This window comes from Uloborus diversus, chromosome 4, assembly GCF_026930045.1.
Source record: "Uloborus diversus isolate 005 chromosome 4, Udiv.v.3.1, whole genome shotgun sequence".
NCBI classification, from domain to species: Eukaryota; Metazoa; Arthropoda; class Arachnida; order Araneae; family Uloboridae; genus Uloborus; species Uloborus diversus.
This window is the reverse complement of record NC_072734.1, coordinates 100,647,686-100,668,721: the sequence shown is the minus strand read 5'-3', so window position 1 is coordinate 100,668,721 and position 21,036 is coordinate 100,647,686. Positions and strand designations below refer to the sequence as shown.

The 21,036-nt window shown below is 33.3% G+C and overlaps 1 protein-coding gene across 1 annotated transcript in view; it reads left to right on the top strand.

Moving 5' to 3' along the window:
• Positions 1-20,203, top strand: part of LOC129220733 (cyclic nucleotide-gated cation channel beta-1-like) — a 58,705-nt gene extending 38,502 nt beyond the window's left edge. The window contains exons 11-17 of the mRNA XM_054855163.1: positions 1,339-1,498; positions 1,609-1,706; positions 3,805-3,888; positions 6,084-6,202; positions 10,096-10,242; positions 17,952-18,087; positions 19,238-20,203. Of these exons, the coding sequence (XP_054711138.1) occupies positions 1,339-1,498; positions 1,609-1,706; positions 3,805-3,888; positions 6,084-6,202; positions 10,096-10,242; positions 17,952-18,087; positions 19,238-20,203 (1,710 nt within the window). The remainder of the gene's footprint in view (positions 1-1,338; positions 1,499-1,608; positions 1,707-3,804; positions 3,889-6,083; positions 6,203-10,095; positions 10,243-17,951; positions 18,088-19,237) is intronic.
• The last annotated feature ends 833 nt before the right edge of the window (positions 20,204-21,036 follow it).

The following is a 21,036-nucleotide window of genomic DNA, read 5'->3' as shown; positions in this document are numbered from 1 at the left end:
ATAATTCAGTAGTATTAACGAGTATATTTAATGCCAATTCTTATTTCAAAAATACTTTTAATTTGTTTTATGCAAAAGTTAAACGGTAATATTATTAGGATAAGCAAGAGTTCATTGCACTAGTCAACAACAAAAATGCATCCGGCTCAAAAATAGCTGTTTCCGAAGTATTTTGCCTCGCTAAACACGAAAATCACCATAAAAATGTAAGATTAGCTCCAGTTTTCAAGATACATAGCCAACTAGGATAGTGAATTCTCACTAGTGCTCTTTTTTCCTGGCAGATAGAAAGCCCACTCATGCTCATTCTGCTTGGAATAATGAAGAACTTCGTGAAAGCAGTGAACAAAGACAATTTTCCAATACCTTAAAGGGAAGTTTCCAAGATATATTGAAGCTAAGTTTAAGGAGAGAATTTTTAACGGCTCTTTAAATGCGCGTAATTGTAAAAATCACTGTCTTTGGAAGAAAAAAAATGCGGAGGGAGAAAAAAACACACCCAAGAAGCCTTTAAGGGTGTATTATGAGTATTTCTAAGAAGTAACAGAAAAGACAAGAACTAAAAACAGTTGGTCAAACAATCCCTACGGAAGTTCTGTGACCATTGTTGAATGATGTGTCTCTGAAACTCTACTTTGTTCACTTCTTCCAGGATATTTTATTTAAAAACTAAAACTATGAGTAGTGATCATGAGGAAAGGGTTTAACAAGATATCTTTACAATGGAACGCAGATATCAGGGTTATTGGGCTGAGTTGATGCCCACCAAATGCTGCCGAACTACTATTACAAGAGATGGTCTTTCTTTGAAGTACAAAAAGCAATCGCAAATGAAGCGTTTACAGCAATAAGCCAAAAAGCAACCAGTTTTCCGAAAAAACAGCATTGTTTAATAAAACAGGATCTATTTAATAACATTTATTACACAGGATATTTTTTCCCCTTTTTAACATTACATTCAAATCAATGTGTGGTTGCTGTGTATCTTTCTTCGGTGGACTTTTGTGTCTTGTATCTTGAAAACAAGAGCTAATTAAAAAAATCCACTACCATATTCGTTTTTTTCGACCCAAAATTAGTAGGAATTGACTATTTAAAACCAGGATGCAGACAAAAATTTATTTTTGTTGACTAGTGTAGTCAGAAAATAAAAAGTCAAATATAATGTTTGAAATGGTGTATTATTGTACAATCAAGCTTGTATTAAAGAAAAGCTTTCGTTTAAGCAAATGGTATGTAAATGAAAATGAATTCTTAATGTTTTTAATCGAAAAATTCCTTCTGCAGTCCAATATGTGTGAGTGACCCATTTGAATATCGGTCAAGTTTGTGTTCTAGATTCGTGACATCGTGGCCACGGCGACTCAGAGTAGAACCCAGTACCGGCAGTTGATGGACCAAACTGTGATGTACATGAGGAATTTGAATCTTCCAGACGATTTGCAGCGAAGAGTCCGGTTATGGTTGAACCACACTTGGGAGCAACAAAAAACGCTAAGTAAGTTAAATATCAATAAACATTATCTGCAGTCAAATAATGTCTGCTCGAATTAAATTTTGAGTTAAAAAATTTCAATATGCATTCAATTAAGGGTTTTTTTTCCCCAGATGAAAGTGGGATCTTAGATTCACTGCCAAGAAAAATGAAAACTGATGTTGCAATCCACGTTCATTATAATACTTTAGTAAAAGTGCAGTTGTTTAAAGTAAGTTTTAATTTTCGTGTTAATGCACTTACAATTTCGTGAATAATTTAACTTCCAATAGCTACATTCTAAACTTAAAGAATAATAAATTAAAACGACGGCAATTTCATTTTACAATCATAGTCACAGAGTCAGCCTTCAGTTTTGCTATTCAATCAAGTGTTCATCCAAATTCTATGTTAGTGACGGCAAACTCTCACGCAAATCTAATCTGCATCGTGTACTTCCCAAATTTTCCCCAATTATTTCCCAAATTTAAAACAGTGGAAGCAGGTATTTTAAGATAAAAATTTAAAATGAACAAATTTCGCGCTTATCAACATTGACAGTTAAAAAATAAATGAATAAAAAATTCAGCATCCATCCCATGGCATTCATTTGAATTTGACGTCTTCAATTCAAATTACATTTCTTGCAATCACGAATTGTGATAGGACTCTGAATAGATCTAGATCTTAATCTAACAAGGACTAATATTGTTATATTGTTTTGGAAAAAAAGTTGCTAAAAATACATTTTTAAAAATCCTTTTCATCTAAATACCGTAGTTCCGGACCTCGATTAACGGAAGCCAGTGTCATCTTCACTTTTTTTTTCACTTTCTACTATTTAGTAGTCAGAGTAATCTGACAGCGATGGAAGGTCCCGGGTTCGAACATCGGTTCTGGCATGGATGTACTTTCTCTCTCCCTTCTCCTTTTTTTGGGTGAGTGTGTTGTTGTGCTGGGAATCGTTATCTATCCTTTTAACTGGTCCTTATGACATGTGTGTACTGTGGAAGTTGGACTTCACACCAAATCACGATTCAATTGGAAAAATGAAGTAGCGCACTCCAAAATTACTAGCCTAGCTGGCACACAACAGCAATGACAAATTTTCTCTTAGCAGACATACATTTATAAAGTCGTCCCCCCCCCCACACACACACACATTACTTTTGTATGCAAGCCGTCCTTTTCGAACTACGAGTGCGGATAGATATTATGGAATTCTCTGTTTTTAAATTCCTTCTTGCAAGCTCAATTCTCGGTATGAGTACTCGTCCCCACTTTCAAACGTGTTCGAAACAAAAACGCACCCCATTTCGAAATTTGGAAGGTAATACTGCGTAGTCCCAGAACAATCGAATATTATTGCACCCCCTGATTGTAAGCAATTTCAAAGATCCTAACGTCTTTTGTCATCTCAAGAATGGCTAATTTACACCAGATGAAGCTCTTATTTAAACCATTGTAAGTTTTTGTTCCAGAAATAAATTTATTTTCACTTTTAATTTTAATTTGTTTAACAGTTAAAATAGTCATAATAACAGTTCAAAGACGATACTACATATTAAACTAGATGATTATTGATGATTTCTCGATTATCCGAAAATGTCGATTCTACGAAGTAGGTTCGGCCCCAATGGTTTTGTTTCCTTCAGTCAAAAGTACTACTTTTAGTCACTGAGGTTGATAAATTGAGCAAAAAAAATAGCATGGACCCAGAAAATACCTTCATTTTCCCAACCTTTAATTTTTAATTAAATTTTAAATGTCCGATTTTCCAAACAAGGCGTGGTCTTTATGACGCCACAAGTGATGTACTTCGGCGCGCATTCCATGGAACGCTGAATGGCCGCGTTTCCAGGTTATGATAATTCAGAAGCGAATTAAAAATATTGCGCTCTTCGCTTTCTATCAACCATATCGTTGCCAATACATGTGAGTAAAGAAGCAAATTAAATACTGTGCGCTCTGCTCTAACGGCATCAATGAATGGCATTTCGTCAATTGTGATGTCATGTGCAGAAGCGTAAAAAAGGAAATTGAATCTTCGCACTGATTAAAATAATTTTTTTAAATATTAAACTTTGTCAAATCATTTAAAATATGGTCAAATTCTATGTTTTTAAGCATGCTGTTTCAGAAAAAAATTAATTTTAAAATTTCGGAATCTGGAACGTTTTACTACTTTTCCCGCGCCCCTAACAATTTCGAAATGCTCATCACGTCTTAACTACTCAAAGTTTTAATAATTCGGTCACTTAGTTACTAACATAGCCTTGACAAAAAAATGTTTTGATGAATTTCTATTGAATAATACTGTTTTCTTTCAGGACTGTGATAAAGCTTTGTTAAGAGATTTAGTTCTACAATTAAAACCTGTGTTATTTTTACCTGGAGATTATATTTGTAAAAAGGTAATGAAACTTTCCTTCTAAGAGTTAAGTATTAAGTCACTAGAGTAACGACAAGGTTTCTATAAAACTCGAACATTTTACTAAATTTTCTAAACATCGATTCAATATCTAAATTTAATTCATTGACAGCAACCAAATACAATTACTTTTTACAAATCTAATTTTAATTTATTACTAATTTTTGTTGGAAATGGAGTTCCATTAACATCAAATTTTAAAAACTAAAATCACCAATAGACTTCATTTATTTCCGAAATGCATGTTTGTTACACTTAGTTTCGCTTTAAATTATTTAAAGTGGCATTGATGAAATCCGTAGCAGATAATTTAAAGTGAGGCAGTGGTTTTATATATGCCTTGTTGAAATAGTATATCTTGCTCTAAGATTTTTTTAACTGCTGGTTAATAAATTTTTATTTACTTTGTAACATAATTTTATTTATTTTGCAATGTCAGTTTTATTTATCTTACTAATATTATATATGCGAAAGTTTGTCTGTATGGATGTATGGATGTATGGATGGATGTTTGTTACTCTTTCACGCAAAAACTACTGAACGGATTTTGATGAAACTTTACAATAATATAGCTTATGCATCAGAATAACACATAGGGTAGTTTTCGTCCCGTTATGGGGAGCAAAACCCCCTTAGGGGGGCAATAAAACACAATTTTTGTATAAATTCTCTAATATTGGGATGAAAAAATACTTGCACATATTTACATTATATGTCCATCGAAAGCTCTGATTTTTCTGCTGAAGATGGCACCTGTTCGAAATTTCTAAGTAGAATAAAAAACGAGTTATGAGCTTTTTAGATCCATGTTCGAAGGCTTTCCTCAACTCAATACAGTATTTAGTGTATCATCTCAACTCCCTGTCGATAGCGACAATTGTTGTATTGTTGACTTTCTTTGCTTTTCGTGATTGTTCAAGGCTTTTCTCAAGTCAAATCTTGAAGTAAGATTTTTGCACAAGATTGGCAAATAATACATGATTTGGCTGATGATTTTCCATTTAAACGGAACTTTAATGAAATTAATGGTTTTTATTATTATTTATGCTGATTGAACACTTACTCATTATCCAAACAACCAGCAGATCGCCAAAATTTTTGCAGAAAGATTTCCGTAGCTGATGCATTTGGCAGTTTTTTCAACTCGCTGTTTTTGAAACCGAAGACTACGTCATAATGTTTCTCAGCTTTCACCATGTAAACAAAATATCGCCAATCAAAGAATTTTCAAAAGACTTTTTTTACCGTGTTAAATAATCCAGCAACTAAATTAGGCAAATCCATAAACAGCACAAAAACTTCCATTAATTTTCCTTTTTGCACAATTTCAAACAATCACCGAATTTTATTACTTATTTTGGTAACATTTCGGATGAAACTGTTTAGCGCCAATTTATGGTGACCAAAAATATCTCAGCATCTGGCGACGATATCTCTGTAACGAAAATTAATATCATATCGTTTTACAAAGTAAGGAAAGAATGGGGGAGCATCATCGAAAGTACCCCGAAACGACTTTCGCAAATTCGGTAAAATCACACCAAGAGCCACAATGATTGAAATTTCCCGAAATAACTAAAGCAAGTATAAGGGGATTACGAGCGCAGCTACTTTTTTTTAATCACTTCGTACTTCATTAGCCATACAGAGAAGGTTTTAGACTCCATGTTAAAAAAAAAAAAAAGTATCAACAGATTAATCTTTTTAAACATGAGAAGATTAATTTCATGTTTTTTAAATTTGTATATGCTTAAATATAGTGCTTTCGTTTCTAAATCAATACTACTTTGTTCTTTATACTTATTGCTATTTTAGTTTTATGGTTAAGGAAGAAACTCGATTTTTAATCACGTCAAAAAGATGTGTTTTAAATTCTTTCACTTAAAACAGAAAACAAAAGCAAGTAACGGTTTTTTCTAATAATTATTACTGACCCAGGCAACGCCGGGTATTTTTGCTAGTTTTGTAATAATTTAAAAGTGCCAAATGAAAGTTAAAGCAGTTTTTGATCAATTGTCTCTCAAAAACCATTAGCATGTATCTTCAAAAAAACAAACCTACGTAAATCTATGTAAAGAAATCTACAGTTCTTTTCAAAAGGTAAAAGTGAAGAAACATATAAAGTCATTTTCTGAAGAATGGAGTGAGTCAAGGAATATATGTAGTCGTATTTTACAGGGTGAAGTAGGAAAAGAAATGTACATAGTCAATAAAGGAATCGTCCAAGTTTTCGGAGGAGATAAAAGCGATGTCGTCTTGGCAACTCTATCCGAAGGAAGCGTGTTTGGAGAAATAAGGTAATATCACAACGCTTGTCAATAAAAAAAATAACTTCCAGCAGTTCTGATTTCAATTTTTTATTTTGATCATAGCTATTTCATACAATTTAAGATGTAACACTTATAAAATAATTAGGAGCTATTTTGTATTATATTTTGATAGGAAGTATTTGCGATTTATTATTGCGATGTACTAATTTTTATTCTTTACCAAGATGATAACTGTTAAACTGTGAGCTTTTAAAAGTGCTCAGCTTATTAACTTTAAGTGGAAGCTCAACCAGGACGTATGATACTTCTTGAAAAAACATATTTATCTTGTGCAACATTATGAAGAGCCAAAGTTAAAAAAGTAACTTGTTTATTATGGGTATGATATATACAATGACATGTTAAAGGAAATATTGAGAATACGCTCTTTACAATATTAAGTAGCTCATTATACTTTAAATGACTTCTGAAGCTAACATTCTAAGTCAAATTATGAAACGTTAAACATACTGAGTTATGATATTCATGTCAAAAACAGTAAGCCGAAGCTATCGGCAAAAACGGACAGACTCAACTGAGCTGCCGAAAGAAAATAACCAAGTCTGACTTGGGATTGAAATTGAAAGGGAGGAGAATGAGGCAAAGTGCCGGGAGCTTAAATGCTACTGGTAATTTGCATATTCTGCTGACGCGATCTTGTTGCAAGAAGGAAAGAACGAATGAGAAAAAACTAATGCAATTTAAGGTTGCCAACACTTTTGGAAAATAATTTACCTCCTTTCGTAACAATAACTTTCTGTTAGTTACAAATATAAAAGTCAATGTTTCCCTTTAGGTCTAGAAGAAACAAAAGCCAGAAATTTCTCATGTCGGCCAATGTTTGGCGACTAGTAATAAAACGTGCATTGTTTATATTTTTGATTTGTTTTTACTACTACTCGCGCAATTCTTTTTTTCTCTCCTGCTATTTAAAGTCAGTAAAAAATTCCGCACTGTGAATTTTATTTGAAGTTTGTAAGTTACTTAGAGAGTGTGTATTAAGTGTTTCAAACTCGTCGAAAACTAGGGTAGTTTCCACAAGTTATCACACTGGTGAGACAGCTTCTCATCACCGGAATATGAAGTAAATCTTGCGTACTTCTTGAAATCAAAAAAGTAAGTAAAGCATTTGAGACAAGGAGGAAGTAAAGCATTTGAGACAAGATACTTTCGGTATAATTTTTATCCCTTCCAAACGTTGGACAAACAGCCAAATTGATGGATTTTGTGCTAGTCATTATAGCATGAATCATGTTATGACCATTGGGTCATTCCATGTCAAGTGATCCAAAATTTGGGAAATTTTTTCCCTCACAGTTTTGTATTTCTTTGAAATTTCGCTTATCGATTGTACCCTTCGAGATAATCAAAGGTCCAAATTTTTAGATTTTTATCTCTTTTATTTTTTTATTTATGACACTTTGATTTTTCAAAAAACCCTCTTTTTTTCATGGATGCTTGAACATAAAATGAACGATAACTCAGCACCAAATATAGATAGAAAGATTTTGTAAAAAGCGTTTTAAAGTACTTTAGTTGCTGTTTAATGGGATATAAAACATGACTAATTTCAAAAAAAAATTTAATTTTTAAAAATTGAAATTTTTAAATTTTAAATTTAAATTTTTTAGAAAAGGTATAATGATTTTTTTTTTAAAAATTCTCAAAAATTTGTGAGTATTTTATCTTTATTTGTACAAAGTTTCAAGTTGGGATCTCAATGGGATCATATTTTTATGAATTTTTAAATAAAATTTGACTTATGAAATAATGGACATTTTTCAGATTCTAACTAGTTAAATATGGGGTTCGCTTACTGGGGATGGTCTAGTAAGTAGTAATTAATAATGACTACGCTTGAAATGAGCTGACATGAATTTGTAGATTGGTAAACTCCCCCCCCCCCCCACCACCACTTTTAATCTTTTTTTTTCTTCTTTTTTTTCAAAACTTTTCAAAATGTAAAAAAAAATAATAACAAATAAATAAATAAAAAACCAAAATGAATAGTAAACTTATTAAAAGTTGGTAAATGTTCTTCTTTAATGCAAGAAAAAGCCCCACCCCCCGCACCACCACTTTTATTATTTTTTTCAAAACTATTTTCAAAATGTAAAAAATAAATAAATGAGTAAAATAAAACAAAATGAATAGAAAACATGTTAAAAGCAGGTAAATGTTCTTCTTTAATACAAGACGAAGTACATTCCGCCCCCCCCCCCACCCATACGATTAACACTATACTAGTATCACGCCTCACCTGATGCTTTTTTTTCAGACCAAGTGTTTCTTTTTCCATCCGAACTTCACAAAAAGTACTTGATTAATTCACTATCTGATAAGGAAAGTTATGATTCATTTCATCCCGTATCCCTGCACCAACTTTCAATTTTGAAGGGAGGAGAGAAATAGTTTGCCCCAAGATCATAGCAAAATAGAAGTGTTTCCCCCCATGTTGTTCCATTCTTTTCACACTAAACTAAAATTAAATCTAAGCATCAGATCATATGTCTGTCCGCATAAAACCATCTTTCTACAACATTTGGAGTGCAGCTGTTTTTTTTTTTTTTTTCTTTTCTTTAACGCTAGTTTTCTTTTTAATTTCTGTTGTAAAGGAGAGCAATGCAGCGAGATCTATTTACAGATATATTAAAAGTAGTTATAGACCAAACAAATTTTGCTAGCTTCAGCATAACCTTCCATGTTGTTAAGCTTCATTCCAGAATGCCCCCCTCCCCCCTACCCTCCTACTTTCCGAAAGAAAAAAAAAGCTGCAAATGAGTGGTTCTATTTGTCTGTTAAAGTTTTTCTGACTTTTAGTTTTTATGACCCCCCTCCCCATTTATAAGGCTTAGTCACTACTGATGTTTAGCAGCGTGCCTCCCAGTTTATTATGATTATAACTCTTACGCGCCAGCTTTTTTTTTTTTTTTTTTTTTTTTAATACAGTTTTGAAAAAAAAAAAAAAGATAAAAAGTGGTTGTGTGGGGGCGGGGGGTACTAATCAACAAATTCATGTCAGCTCATTTCAAGCATAGTCATGATCAATTACTATTTACTAGACCATCCCCAGTAAGAGAACCCCATATTTAACTAGTTAGAATCTGAAAAAATGTCATTATTTCATAAGTCAAATTTTATTTAAAAATTCATAAAAATACGATCCCATTGAGATCCCAACTTGAAACTTTGCACAAATAAAGATAAAATACACACAAATTTTTAAGAATTTTTTTAAAAAAATTCATTATACCTTTTCTGAGAAATTTAAATTTAAAATTTAAATTTCATTTTTTTAAAATTAAAATTTTTCTGAAATTAGTCATGTTGCATATTCCATTAAACAGCAAATAATGTACTTTAAAATGCTTTTTACCAAATCTTTCTATCTGTATTTGGTACTGAGTTATCGTCCATTTTATGTTCAAGCATCCATGAAAAAAAGAGGGTTTTTTGAAAAATCAAAGTGTCATAAATAAAAAAATAATAGAGATAAAAATCTAAAAATTTGGACTTTTGATTACCTTGAAGGGTACAATCGATGAGCCAAATTTCAAAGAAATACAAAAAGGTGAGGGAAAAAACTTTGGATCACTTGACATGGAATGACCCAATTTCCTTACAGAAGATGTTTTAAACATACGTGTGCTCAAAAATAACATGCAATAACCTTCATGCAGCTGTAGAAAACTGAATGATTTTCTTTGGAAGAACAGAGAATGTTTCGAATATTTATTTGTTTATTTGTTAAAATATTGCTTGGAATCATGTGTTAGACTAATTTACATTCTTTAAGGTCTAGCTTATGGATTAAAATTATCATAAAAATATTTTCAACTTCTAGTTAACGTTTCAGATTTCTTTTTTCTTCGCTACTACAGCTTGCTGGGAATTCCTGGATGTAACCGTCGAACGGCTGATGTGAGAAGCAAAGGATTTTCCAACCTTTTTGTACTGAGCAAAGATGACTTGTGGGAGGCCTTAAAGAACTATCCAGAAGCTCAGAAAGTGCTCAGGAAAAAAGCAAAGTACGTAGTTCTTGAGATATAAAATGAAAAGATAGACTTCTATCTCAAAAAACAAGTAAAAAACAGAAAAATGGTTAAAAAAATTAAATTATTTTTTCGAAACTCAATGAAACCTTCAGAGTTTGTTGAACAAAAATTACACAACTCCACGGAAAAAAACAGAGAAACAGCAATTAATTTTCAAATTAGAATCATAAATGATAATGCCCATAACTCGTGCTAAACAGTTTTCAATTACAAACATTTGCAAGTAGGATTTATGGTCATATGGTCCTAAAATGGATGTAAATCTTCCTATTAGAAGTGGTGATATGCATTAAATGCAAAGCTTCCTGGCGGTTGATCCTCAAAATCTCACTCGCGGCTCCTCTGGGAGTTTTTTCTTTCAAAAACGTCGCACCGTTTACACAGTTTTCGATGTTAACGCCACCTATATATCTTTAACTAATACTGTACCACTAAGGAAAAAATCTTGATAGGATGGGGATCAAAGTAAAGGAAGGATTATGCGCAAATCTCTGCTCAAAACAATTAGGGGAGTATAAAAAAGTAAAGGAACCATTACAAGGTAATCTTGCAAGGGTATAAAATCGAAAATACATGTGAAGCAAAATGCAATGCAGCAAAAAAAGAAGCTAAAAACATTTGTATAGGAGCTTTATTTCCTTGAATTGGAACGGTGAAAAGAACATGAACCTAAGCTTCAAGGATACAATGAGGCTACATGTAAATGACGAAATACGTATCGTTTGGCAGTGATGTAAGATGTTTAAAACCTTGTGTGGTCCCCCCAAACTGTATCTTTTATTGCTGTAATCTTTTTTCTTCTCGAGTAATACTAACTTTGCAATTTGTTACGAATGTTTTGAGGTAGAGTGTAGCAAAAATTAAATGTGCCAACCATTGCGTACTTTAATAAAGAGTTGCTTAAAACATATTTTTCTTTTCATGATTTATTTTAAAAATTTTAAAATCAAGTAGGAAGAACTGCCAGTAATAGACCATTTAGAAGAAGTTTCTACAAGTTCCATTTAGTTTCACGGAAGAAAAAATTTCACAGGAAAAAAAATTGAAAATTTTCCAACGCGTCAATAAATATATCAGGATTAACAAAAATCAATCACTCTACTGATTTATTTAGCATTATTCAAATTGTTTTCAATACTATTTAAAAAATGAGGATTCGCCAGTAATAGGCCACTTACGTCCAGTAATTGACCAGTGTCAGCCAGTAGTTTACCATCTTTTCCACACAGTAAAATTCAAAATCTATAAAATTAAAATCCGACCATTCATATGTATATTATATATACGAGCATGTATGTCCACCTAAAGGTTACATCTGGTTGACTGTTGGGTGGATGACGTCATCGCACGTGAGCTTCATGATGGGTATGTGCCAGTGATAACCTATAAGGTTCGAAAAGTAGCCAAATGTAGTCGAACTTGGCGATCTGTGGCAATATCTCGTCAAAATTGACACCAAAAAGAATTTTATTTTATTTATTTCTCGGCAAGCCCATAGACTCTAAGCAGAAAAAACAACAACATGTTTATCTTACCATCACATGTGAGTCGACGCAAGACCTGAATCTAGTCGTCATAGGTGCTTCTATATTGCCTAAATATTGAATAGCATTACTACTCGTAATAAATATTGCATAACTAAATATATATATAATGTATACAATTATACGTATTAAATAATACTTAATAGTAGCAATATAGGCGAGCACCATGTCCGTTTTAGCACCAAACCCCGCTCCCCTCCCATAAACTTACCCTCTCATTTCTAGTAGAGCCCCTGCACAGGTCAGCACCTATTTTCTGACTTGCTGACATGGGGTTAAAATCACCATATTTGCCCCCCCCCCCTCCTCCAAGATTTTTGGCATCTGAGTAGTATATACTACTATCAATTAATTCAAAAAAAGTTATGTAACACCATTAACTAAGCCCACACATGGTATTTAAGTTTAAATACATCATACGTAATTTGTTTTCCGTGAAAAGAAAGTTTTTAAAAAATGCCTTGAACAAAATTGAAAATTATTATCCAATTTTTCCCCTCTCCAATATACCTTCCATAAGATGTAGTAATCGGTTAAAAAGCTGGTAATAATAATAAATACGAACTAAGAATTATAATTAAAAAAAAAAAACATCATACTGTCTGACCATGGATTGTATGGAAAGACAAACATCCGTTTTACAGCCGGAAATGGACAAATCTATTATTTTTAGTGATGTCAGCTTTTGCAGAATGTCTCATTCAAATAAGCGGAACACGCATCAGATTTTTACTTTTCCCCCTCAGTCAGATAGATTTGTCTCATATGGACGTTTGAAAATTCCATACAATCCGTGGTTGGACAGTAGATTGGGCTTTTTTTTTCAGAATACTTAATTACGAAATGTTAGACTGATTATTCAAGTCTCCAAGCAAGCATCACAAACTTTTTTTTCTTCGCCTCTTAGCACATTTTGTGTCTGCCACGAGGCACATTAAGGGCAACGTATATTTCTCCATGTTTTTCTTCATAAAACATTTTTGGCACCTAGCATTATATGCATCAACGTCTTTTACGCCAGTCTTGATAGGGGACGAAAATAACAACATCTACATACCAATATGGTGATTTCCTACTCTTCGTGAAGTGAACCTAATATAGCAAAACGCTCAGATCATTCAGTTCACAGCTTACTCTAAACAAATACTTCCATTTGAACTAAATGAACACCTCCTAATAAATCAAAAAGAACATTTACAAAGAGTATTACGATAAATCAAGTTTTCAAAAATCAGAATAAATGCTGCCGAACGGCGACGCGGTGGGTTGGACTCATAAAACTTTCTTTTTAAATAGTGTTCTTGACTAATCAGAAAAGACATCACCGGTAGCGACACCTAGTGTCAGATAAAAGGAACTCAGGGGATCAAATTTGAGCACCGGCAAATACGTCTACTTTACCCTACCTTCTTAGTGGCCCTGATAGTTTTCCTGTCTGTCGTGAATACTTTTCATAGAGTTATAATTTATAGAAATATGTCAATTATTTTCAGTTATTTAGTGGTTGACCAAAAACATTTATTAATTACCCGCAGAAGTTTCAAAATACTTTTCCCAAATAAAATTATATAATATTTCAGTTTAAGAAAAAATGCTTGTAAGTCACTTTGGTTTTGAGAAGAAAAAAAAGCTTTAAAACCAACATAAGTTCATTACTTGACCCTTTTGGTCAATTACTGCATTGATAGCATTTTAGATAACCAGTAGTTGACCAACCCTTCAACCTCAACTTAAATAATTTATTAACTTTTTTTATTATTAATTTTGCTTGAAGTAATCATAGATGATCTGCATATCACAATAAATAAACCTGTAGAATTAAATTTAACTCAAGCAATATGATTAAATATTTTATCTCATAATAACTCTCACTAGTAGTCAGTGGCGTAGCTAAGGGGGGGGGCGGAGGGGGCGATCCGCCCCGGGCGGCACTTTTCTAGGGGCGGCAAATTGGCCTTTTTGATGTGGAAGAATTAAATGTATTTTCTAAATAAGGAAATTATGGTTTTAATCTATTTATTGCAAGCAAGAAAATATCTTCTTAAAGCACTCAAAAGGACAAAATAACTTTTCTGGGACATAATGGACAATTTAAGTATTCCTGTAGTTTTGAATTATTCCAAGAAAGCGACACCACAAACGAAGAAAAGTGCGGCTCAAGTCATTTTAAACCAAACATTCCCAGAAAAATATGCCTGTTTCAACGCTCAAATTTATGATTGAAAGCTCGATAATAATAAGAAATTCTCTACCTGAATTGAGCCGCTCTTTTCTTCGTTTGCGGTGTCATTTTATTGGAATAATTGAAAACTAAAGGAATAATACTTAAATATTCCATTCTGATCCAGTAAAGTTCTTTTGCCTTTTTCAGTGCAATATGAAAAGTGCATAGTATTTTTTTTTTTTTAACCTGTTATTTAGACTGTAGAAGTTAACTTCAGGAAGACAAAAACAATGAACTTTTCCAATTTTTGTTATAAGAAAAAGCTAATACAGGATTTTAAGTTTAGAGTTTCTTGAAAGCCTGCTCGTGAAACAAAAATTTCCCCTTTTTTTACTTCAGGAAAACGGTGACAAGAGTAAGAAAAAAAAGGGGGGAAGGAGGAGATGTTAAATGTTACACGAAACAATTTATTGCTCGTCACACTTTACATGTTTCCGAGTTTGCTTTGATTTCCCACTCTTCACAAGAGTTCTCTTCTTCAAACGAAGTATAAGAGATTTCCGTTTTCTCGCTTTTGCGAGTAGATAATCTATCCGACAATTTTAGATCACATGTTAATCTATTCTTTGTGGAAGGTAAGCATATTTCATTTTTCAACATTTGAGTTGGACCCTCAACTTATCCAAACATAGTCTAAAATGCGTTTTAAAGTATTCAGTTTCAAATATGTAATTCCGGTTGGGAACCTCTCCCACCCCGAATCTGTAGTCGAACAGTGCGAAAATGTTTTTAGGCCCAATATCACCAAATACGTTTAGAAATACGTTTTTAGACCTTAATGTTGGAAAATTTCTGGGCCGAGCCCCTAGCCCTACAGTTTCCTCTAACGTAGCAAATACAGCCAAAAAGCATATAGTCAGGCCTTCAATTCTGAAAACTTTCCCGGAGAAAACTCCCACCCTCTCTTCTAAAGTCTCAACTTCTAGCTAAAGAATTACGTTTTTAGAGCTTCGATACTTCAATATCAATTTGTGAAAACAGCATTTTGAATCCTGATTGTCCTTGATCTCCTAAAGTGATCAAATGTAGCCTGAAATACGTTTTTAGGGCTCAATTTTGGAATTTTTCCGAGAAAGATATCTTAGTCGCCCTCCCCCTCTCAACTTATGTCTCCTAAGATGAAAACTGCGCTTTTAAAATTTCTCTTCACCCCTTTTCCTTGCGTCCCCAAAAATAGCCCAAAGTTTTCTTTCTTAGAAATTTGCGTGAGTACGAGGGTTTGCTAACCCTTCCTTCTAACTGATAGTCTAAAATGAAATTCAGCTTTAAGAATGATATTTAGAGGGAAACCTCCCTCTGACTCCTCTTCCTCCTAACATCATTAAACAAAGCCCAAAGTCGAACGTTAATTACGGAAATTTTTCAGGAGAGAACCGCTTGGGGCTTCACAACATTTTTTAAGCCATTAGGGAACCTCTCAAAGTCACCAAAGACAGCCTGGAATTAAGTTTTTGAGGCTTTGGTGCCGAAAAATTTCCAAAGAAAGAATCCGAACCTTCCTTTTTCTTCCAAACCACCAAAGATGCCCTTAAAATTGATTTCAACTTAAAAAAGTATTTCAATAAGAAACCTCGGTGCCCCTCTTTCCCCTAACTCCTACAACTGCGTTAAAATGCGGCAGTGTTGCCAGATTGGGATAAATTTCCCCATTTTGGGGAAATCTGGTGATCTCTGGAGAAATTTTGGGGAAATGAGTTTTGAGGGGAATTCTTTGGGGAAATTTTTTTTTTCTTGGGGAAAACCTGGGAAAAGAAAAACCTCGGGAAAAAAAGAATTTTTTTGTATTGAGATTCATGAAAAGAAGTAGTAGTTACATTGTTTGTATCAAACAGCGTTGGTTTAGCTTTGATCAACTTTATGGAATTCGCATTTCGCATTATGTGAAATATTATGCTACGGAATTCATATTAATGTTCTGCGTAAACAACTAGTTGATACGTAAAACAGGTAAAAATAAGTGTGATGAAGAATGTTCTTGGATAAAAATGTACAAAAATCATAGTTTAAATGTACGTACAGAAGCAGAGTAGCAAATGCAAGTAAAAAAAAACATTTGGCTATTTCTCATCTCTCAGTCAGGCGCTTGTATTTATGACTAGTGGTACCCGCACGGCTTTGCCCGCAGTAGAAAATTAAAAGGTTCCCCTGTATATTTACAAATAATGCATGATGAAATTCTCGCCAATTGGCTTGCCCACGTTACGGGTCCACGTTATGATAGCTAGGTAAGTTACTCGTCCATCTTATGATAATTTTGCTCGGGAAAATGTTCTTAAAATTGGAATAGAAAAAGAACAAAATCGAATTTTCAAAAATCGCTTTGAGGTGCACACCCCTATGCTACAAACTAATTTTGTGCCAAATTTCATGAAACTCGGCGTAACGGTCTAGGCGCTATGCGCGTCACAGAGATCCTGACCGACAGAAAGATATCCAGACAGAGAGACTTTCAGCTTTATTATTAAGTAAAGACGATAAAGAAAGATAAAGATAAAGAAGACAAAAAAAAAAAAGTGAAAATGGGAAGAAAAAAAAGTTGGGGAATTTTTTAAGAAAATTTGGTTATTTGGGGGAAAAAAAATCCAAGAGACAAAAATATTAAAGGATGTCGATTCATTTAATGAAAATATTAATGGAAAAATAATTTTTGAATTTGGGGAATTTTGATAGAAAACACCGCTTTTTGGGGAAAAGTAGGAAGGGAATTGGGGAAATCTGGATTTGACCATCTGGCAACACTGGAATGCGCGTGAAATTGCGTTGCCAAAGATAGCCTAAAATTGCATATTTAGGAGCTTAAAATTTTCGCATTTAGTATCCGACCATTCCCGATTCCCTTGACCTCTTCTAAGTAGGCTAAGCTGCATTTTAAAATTTCGTGAAATTTCCTTTCGTTGCGTACCGATCCCCTAACGTCAACAAAGAAACACTAAAAGAGACTGATTTTGAAAAAAAAAAATCTGGAGCAAACCCACACACACACAACCCACCCTTTCTAAAAACTTTACTAAAATTGCGGTTTTGACTTAAATTTAGCAATTTTCTCCAAGTGGGGGCCCTTATCCCCCCCCCGCCTTTTTTCTTTTGAAAGTATATAGAGAATAATAAGGTCTTATTTTTTCTTCAATTAAATTGCTAGTTTTAATTTAAACACGTTTGAGAGTTTTGTGAATAAGCTATTTAACAACGAAAGGGCGGCAAGTTGAGGGACCGCCCCGGGCGGCAAACACTGTAGCTACGCCACTGCTAGTAGTAAAAGTTACTTTCTTGAAATTCTCTAGATAACTTTGTTAGTGTTCTGTCATAACCTAAAAGCAAAACTTTAGTTACATATATAAATTATAAGAGAGCATTTCGTGGGATTCGAAATTTGTTCTGGCAATCAGATGAAGAATGTGTTCTAGATTATTCTTGTTTTTTACATTTTTGTGCTCGAATTGTCAATCGCTTGTGGTCCCCAAATGATTTTTAAATTAGTAAGGAAAACCCTGTTTTTACATGTAGTTAAAAAATATAAATATTTTGTGTCAGTAATCATTCCGAAGTGTTTTAAAAATTAGCTATTTCTATATATCGTGGGCTGAGTACTATAACTAGGTGTATTGGTTTAACTACAAAGGCAACAAAATAAATTTCAATTTTGTTGGAAATTTTGATCCAAAATAAGACATAAATACTTCAAATTAAGTGAAATTTTGAAATGGTAATTCAATAACATTTAAATCAAGTCATTCTCCAAAAATTCTAAAAAACGATGATTTGCTGAGTTTTTCTCGAAGCAATATAAAACAAACTGAATTATAGTTACCTAGTTGTAATAATAATCCCTATACGATATCAGCGTTCTAATGCGTTAATATGCATTTCTGTGTGGATCTCAGCCTTGTGCATAACAAAATGATAATGTCTTATAGGTGCCTAATAAAAGAAAACGAAGCTAGAGATCAAGCAAAAAAAGGAACGAATTTGACGATAGCTGAACCAGAAACGGTTATTAAACTCGACGAAAGGAGACCAAGTACTCCCAAGCTCATAAAAACTGTTCTTCAGGTATGAAAAAATGATTATTATTCATTATCACTCGATTATTCAAGATCACTCGAGAACTTTGTTATGTGTTCTCGATTATAAGATCTCGAGTTCTCGATTATCACATCTCAAGTTCTTGACTGACACAACTCGAGTTCTCGATTATCACATCTCAAGTTCTTGACTGACACAACTCGAGTTCTCGATTATCACATCTCAAGTTCTCGAGCGATGGAGTGCTCAAGTTCTCGATCATCACTTTCCGACTTATCAAGCAATGGACTGCAGGAGATCTCGATTCAAAATAATCGATAAGTCAATCGCTCGAGATCTCGATTCAAAAGATCTTATTGTTAATCGCTCGAGTTTAAAATTTCGAAAGATCTCGATTATCAATAGCTCGAGTTCTCAATTTTTAAAGATTTCGATTATCAATTTCTCGAGTTCTCGATTATCAGAAGTTCTCGATTATGGCCATCACTAATATGAACATAAGCATGTCGTACAATGTGGCTTTCGAAGTTGTTGTTTTTCAATAATACAAACCTGTGACATTTCTATCATCAGGAATTTAGATGTCTTTTGTATTTGAAAAAAACATTTAAAGCTTTATGCACTTAAATTTCTACTCAAAACTTTTCATTGAGGCTGCCCGTGTCATGGTCCAAGGCTCGAGCTCCTACCAACAAGCTGTTATTGATTGGTATGGTACAGCGATAGGCAATCCACGGTCTTCTTGGGTATTTAAGCAGTCTTAGCCGCTATTAAAAATTGGCAGAAATTTTTTCCATTAATACGTTATTATATTCATGGCATATGTAACTTAACTGAACTTATCAAAAAAATTTCAGTGATATTTTACCAAAAAATAAAAGGAAATCTAAAAATATTTTGCAAAAGTTGAGAAAGTTATCTAATTTATAAGATTTTAACAACGTAGGCAAAAGGACGAGAGAGGAGGATTATAAGTGTAATGCTCGAAACTGTGCGTCTTAGTGTGGCATCTTAGATACTAAACGTTTTTTTTTTTTTTTTTTTTTTTTTTTTTTTTGCTTGAAAGTTGACTTGAACCAGACAGTTCTTAAACATAACTCTATTGAATCGGATGTTTTTCAAAATTATTAATTTAGTATTAGTTCTTACAAGTTACTTTTTTTCTTTTTATTTTCAGATGATCCCAAAAGAATCTAAATGTGTGCAGAAACTTTCCAAGACACCTTCAACAGACATTCCCCTGAACATTCCAGCCACAACAGATACAGATGAAACAAAAATTACCAACGTTGAAACTTCCGGAATTATTTCATCAAACATATCAGAAAATTCTAAAGACAAAGAAATATCACCTAAAATATTTAAACCACACGATTCTGAATATCAAGAACAAACGCAAACGGACAAACCTCGATCTATGAGTGATGGGACGTTACAGAAACAACAATCATCCCAAGAAAGTGCTTTTCTTCACCAAAAAGCAAGCACTGCCACCAGTAAAGGTTCACCCGTCAGCAACAAAAACTCACTGCAAACCGAAAGCAGTACAAAAACGGAAGATTCTAAAACGTCTGATGAAGTGCGGGACATTTTAAAGACAATCCTAAACATGGTTCCTAACGAATTATATGACAGGAGACGGAATGCCATTTATCCTGTGGACACGGAAATTCCTGACAACATTTTACCAACTCCAAACACAACGAGTGAAGATTCGGGAATATCTGTCGACAACAGCGCACACCAAATCTCAGAACCAAAGATAGAAGATGATAATTCTATATCAGAGTCCGAAGTCAATTCTTGTGACTCTGATGCTTCTAGTGATATCTCTACTACAAGTACTAGAAGGATCGCCGGGGATAGTGCCGCCATTAAGGATCGTAGCTCTCCGTGGATATCAAGTTCGACATCTACTTTCAGCTTGCGTGGACTCTTTGGTACCAGCAGCAGTCAATCCTCAACTTCGACAAACAAGGACATCATTTTATCTCCTATTCCTAAAGATGGAGCAGAGAACATCTATGCCAGTCCAACTAGCCTGACAAGTAGAAGTAGTTCTACTGGGTATGATAATTTGAGTTTTATTCCAGGAAGTATGTTATCAAGGAGGTCCAGTACCTTCAGTGATTCTTCTTGCTGATCCTTCCTAACATCGAAGTTTTGTAATCATCTTTTTAAAAAACCAATGAATGGTTTCATTGTCATTAACCGAGGAAACTCGCGTTTTCTATATCATCCTAGAAAGTTGAAAGGGCGCGAGTCAGAGTAGGAAGTTGAAAAAGCATGCAAACATATAAAGGTTGTCTTCTTCTAAAAAAAATCGGCGTTTCTGCTAATGTAAATTTTTAAGAAGACGGCAATGGGGCAAAGTTCTAGATCCGAATGATGAGAGATAGTGTGAGCAAATGATCAAATATTTTTAAAAGGAAAAAAAAACTTCTACTTTCTAGTTTATATTTAACGATTTGAAAATTTTATACCATGTTTTTATTTATCGATGGAAATTAAGCTATTATTTACCATCAGAAAGTTTTCCTACCAATTAAAAAGCCAATAAAATGAATTTTAGAAGAACTTATCTGTAGGAATATTTTATCATTATCTAAATTTAAATTTTAAAAATAATTATAATCAAATTCCCTAAAAGATAACTAATAAGTAATTATTTGTTCTCCACTCAAAAAACGATATTTTTCAAAATTCAAAAACTCAAACTTTCATTAAACAGAAAATAAATAATCTTTAATGGCATGAACCTATAATTACGAATAAGAATAACAATATTCGTTTGTTACATAGTAAACTGCAGTAAACTAGTAGAGCATTCTAAAATTAATCAAAATTTCAGTTTAAAAATGAAAATTTTAATACTTTAATTCAATTTGGCGACTGTAATACGTTAAATTTTGAATTGTAAAAAGAATTACGAATTTTACTAATAGTCTTTAAAATATTGGCAATAACCAACTTTCA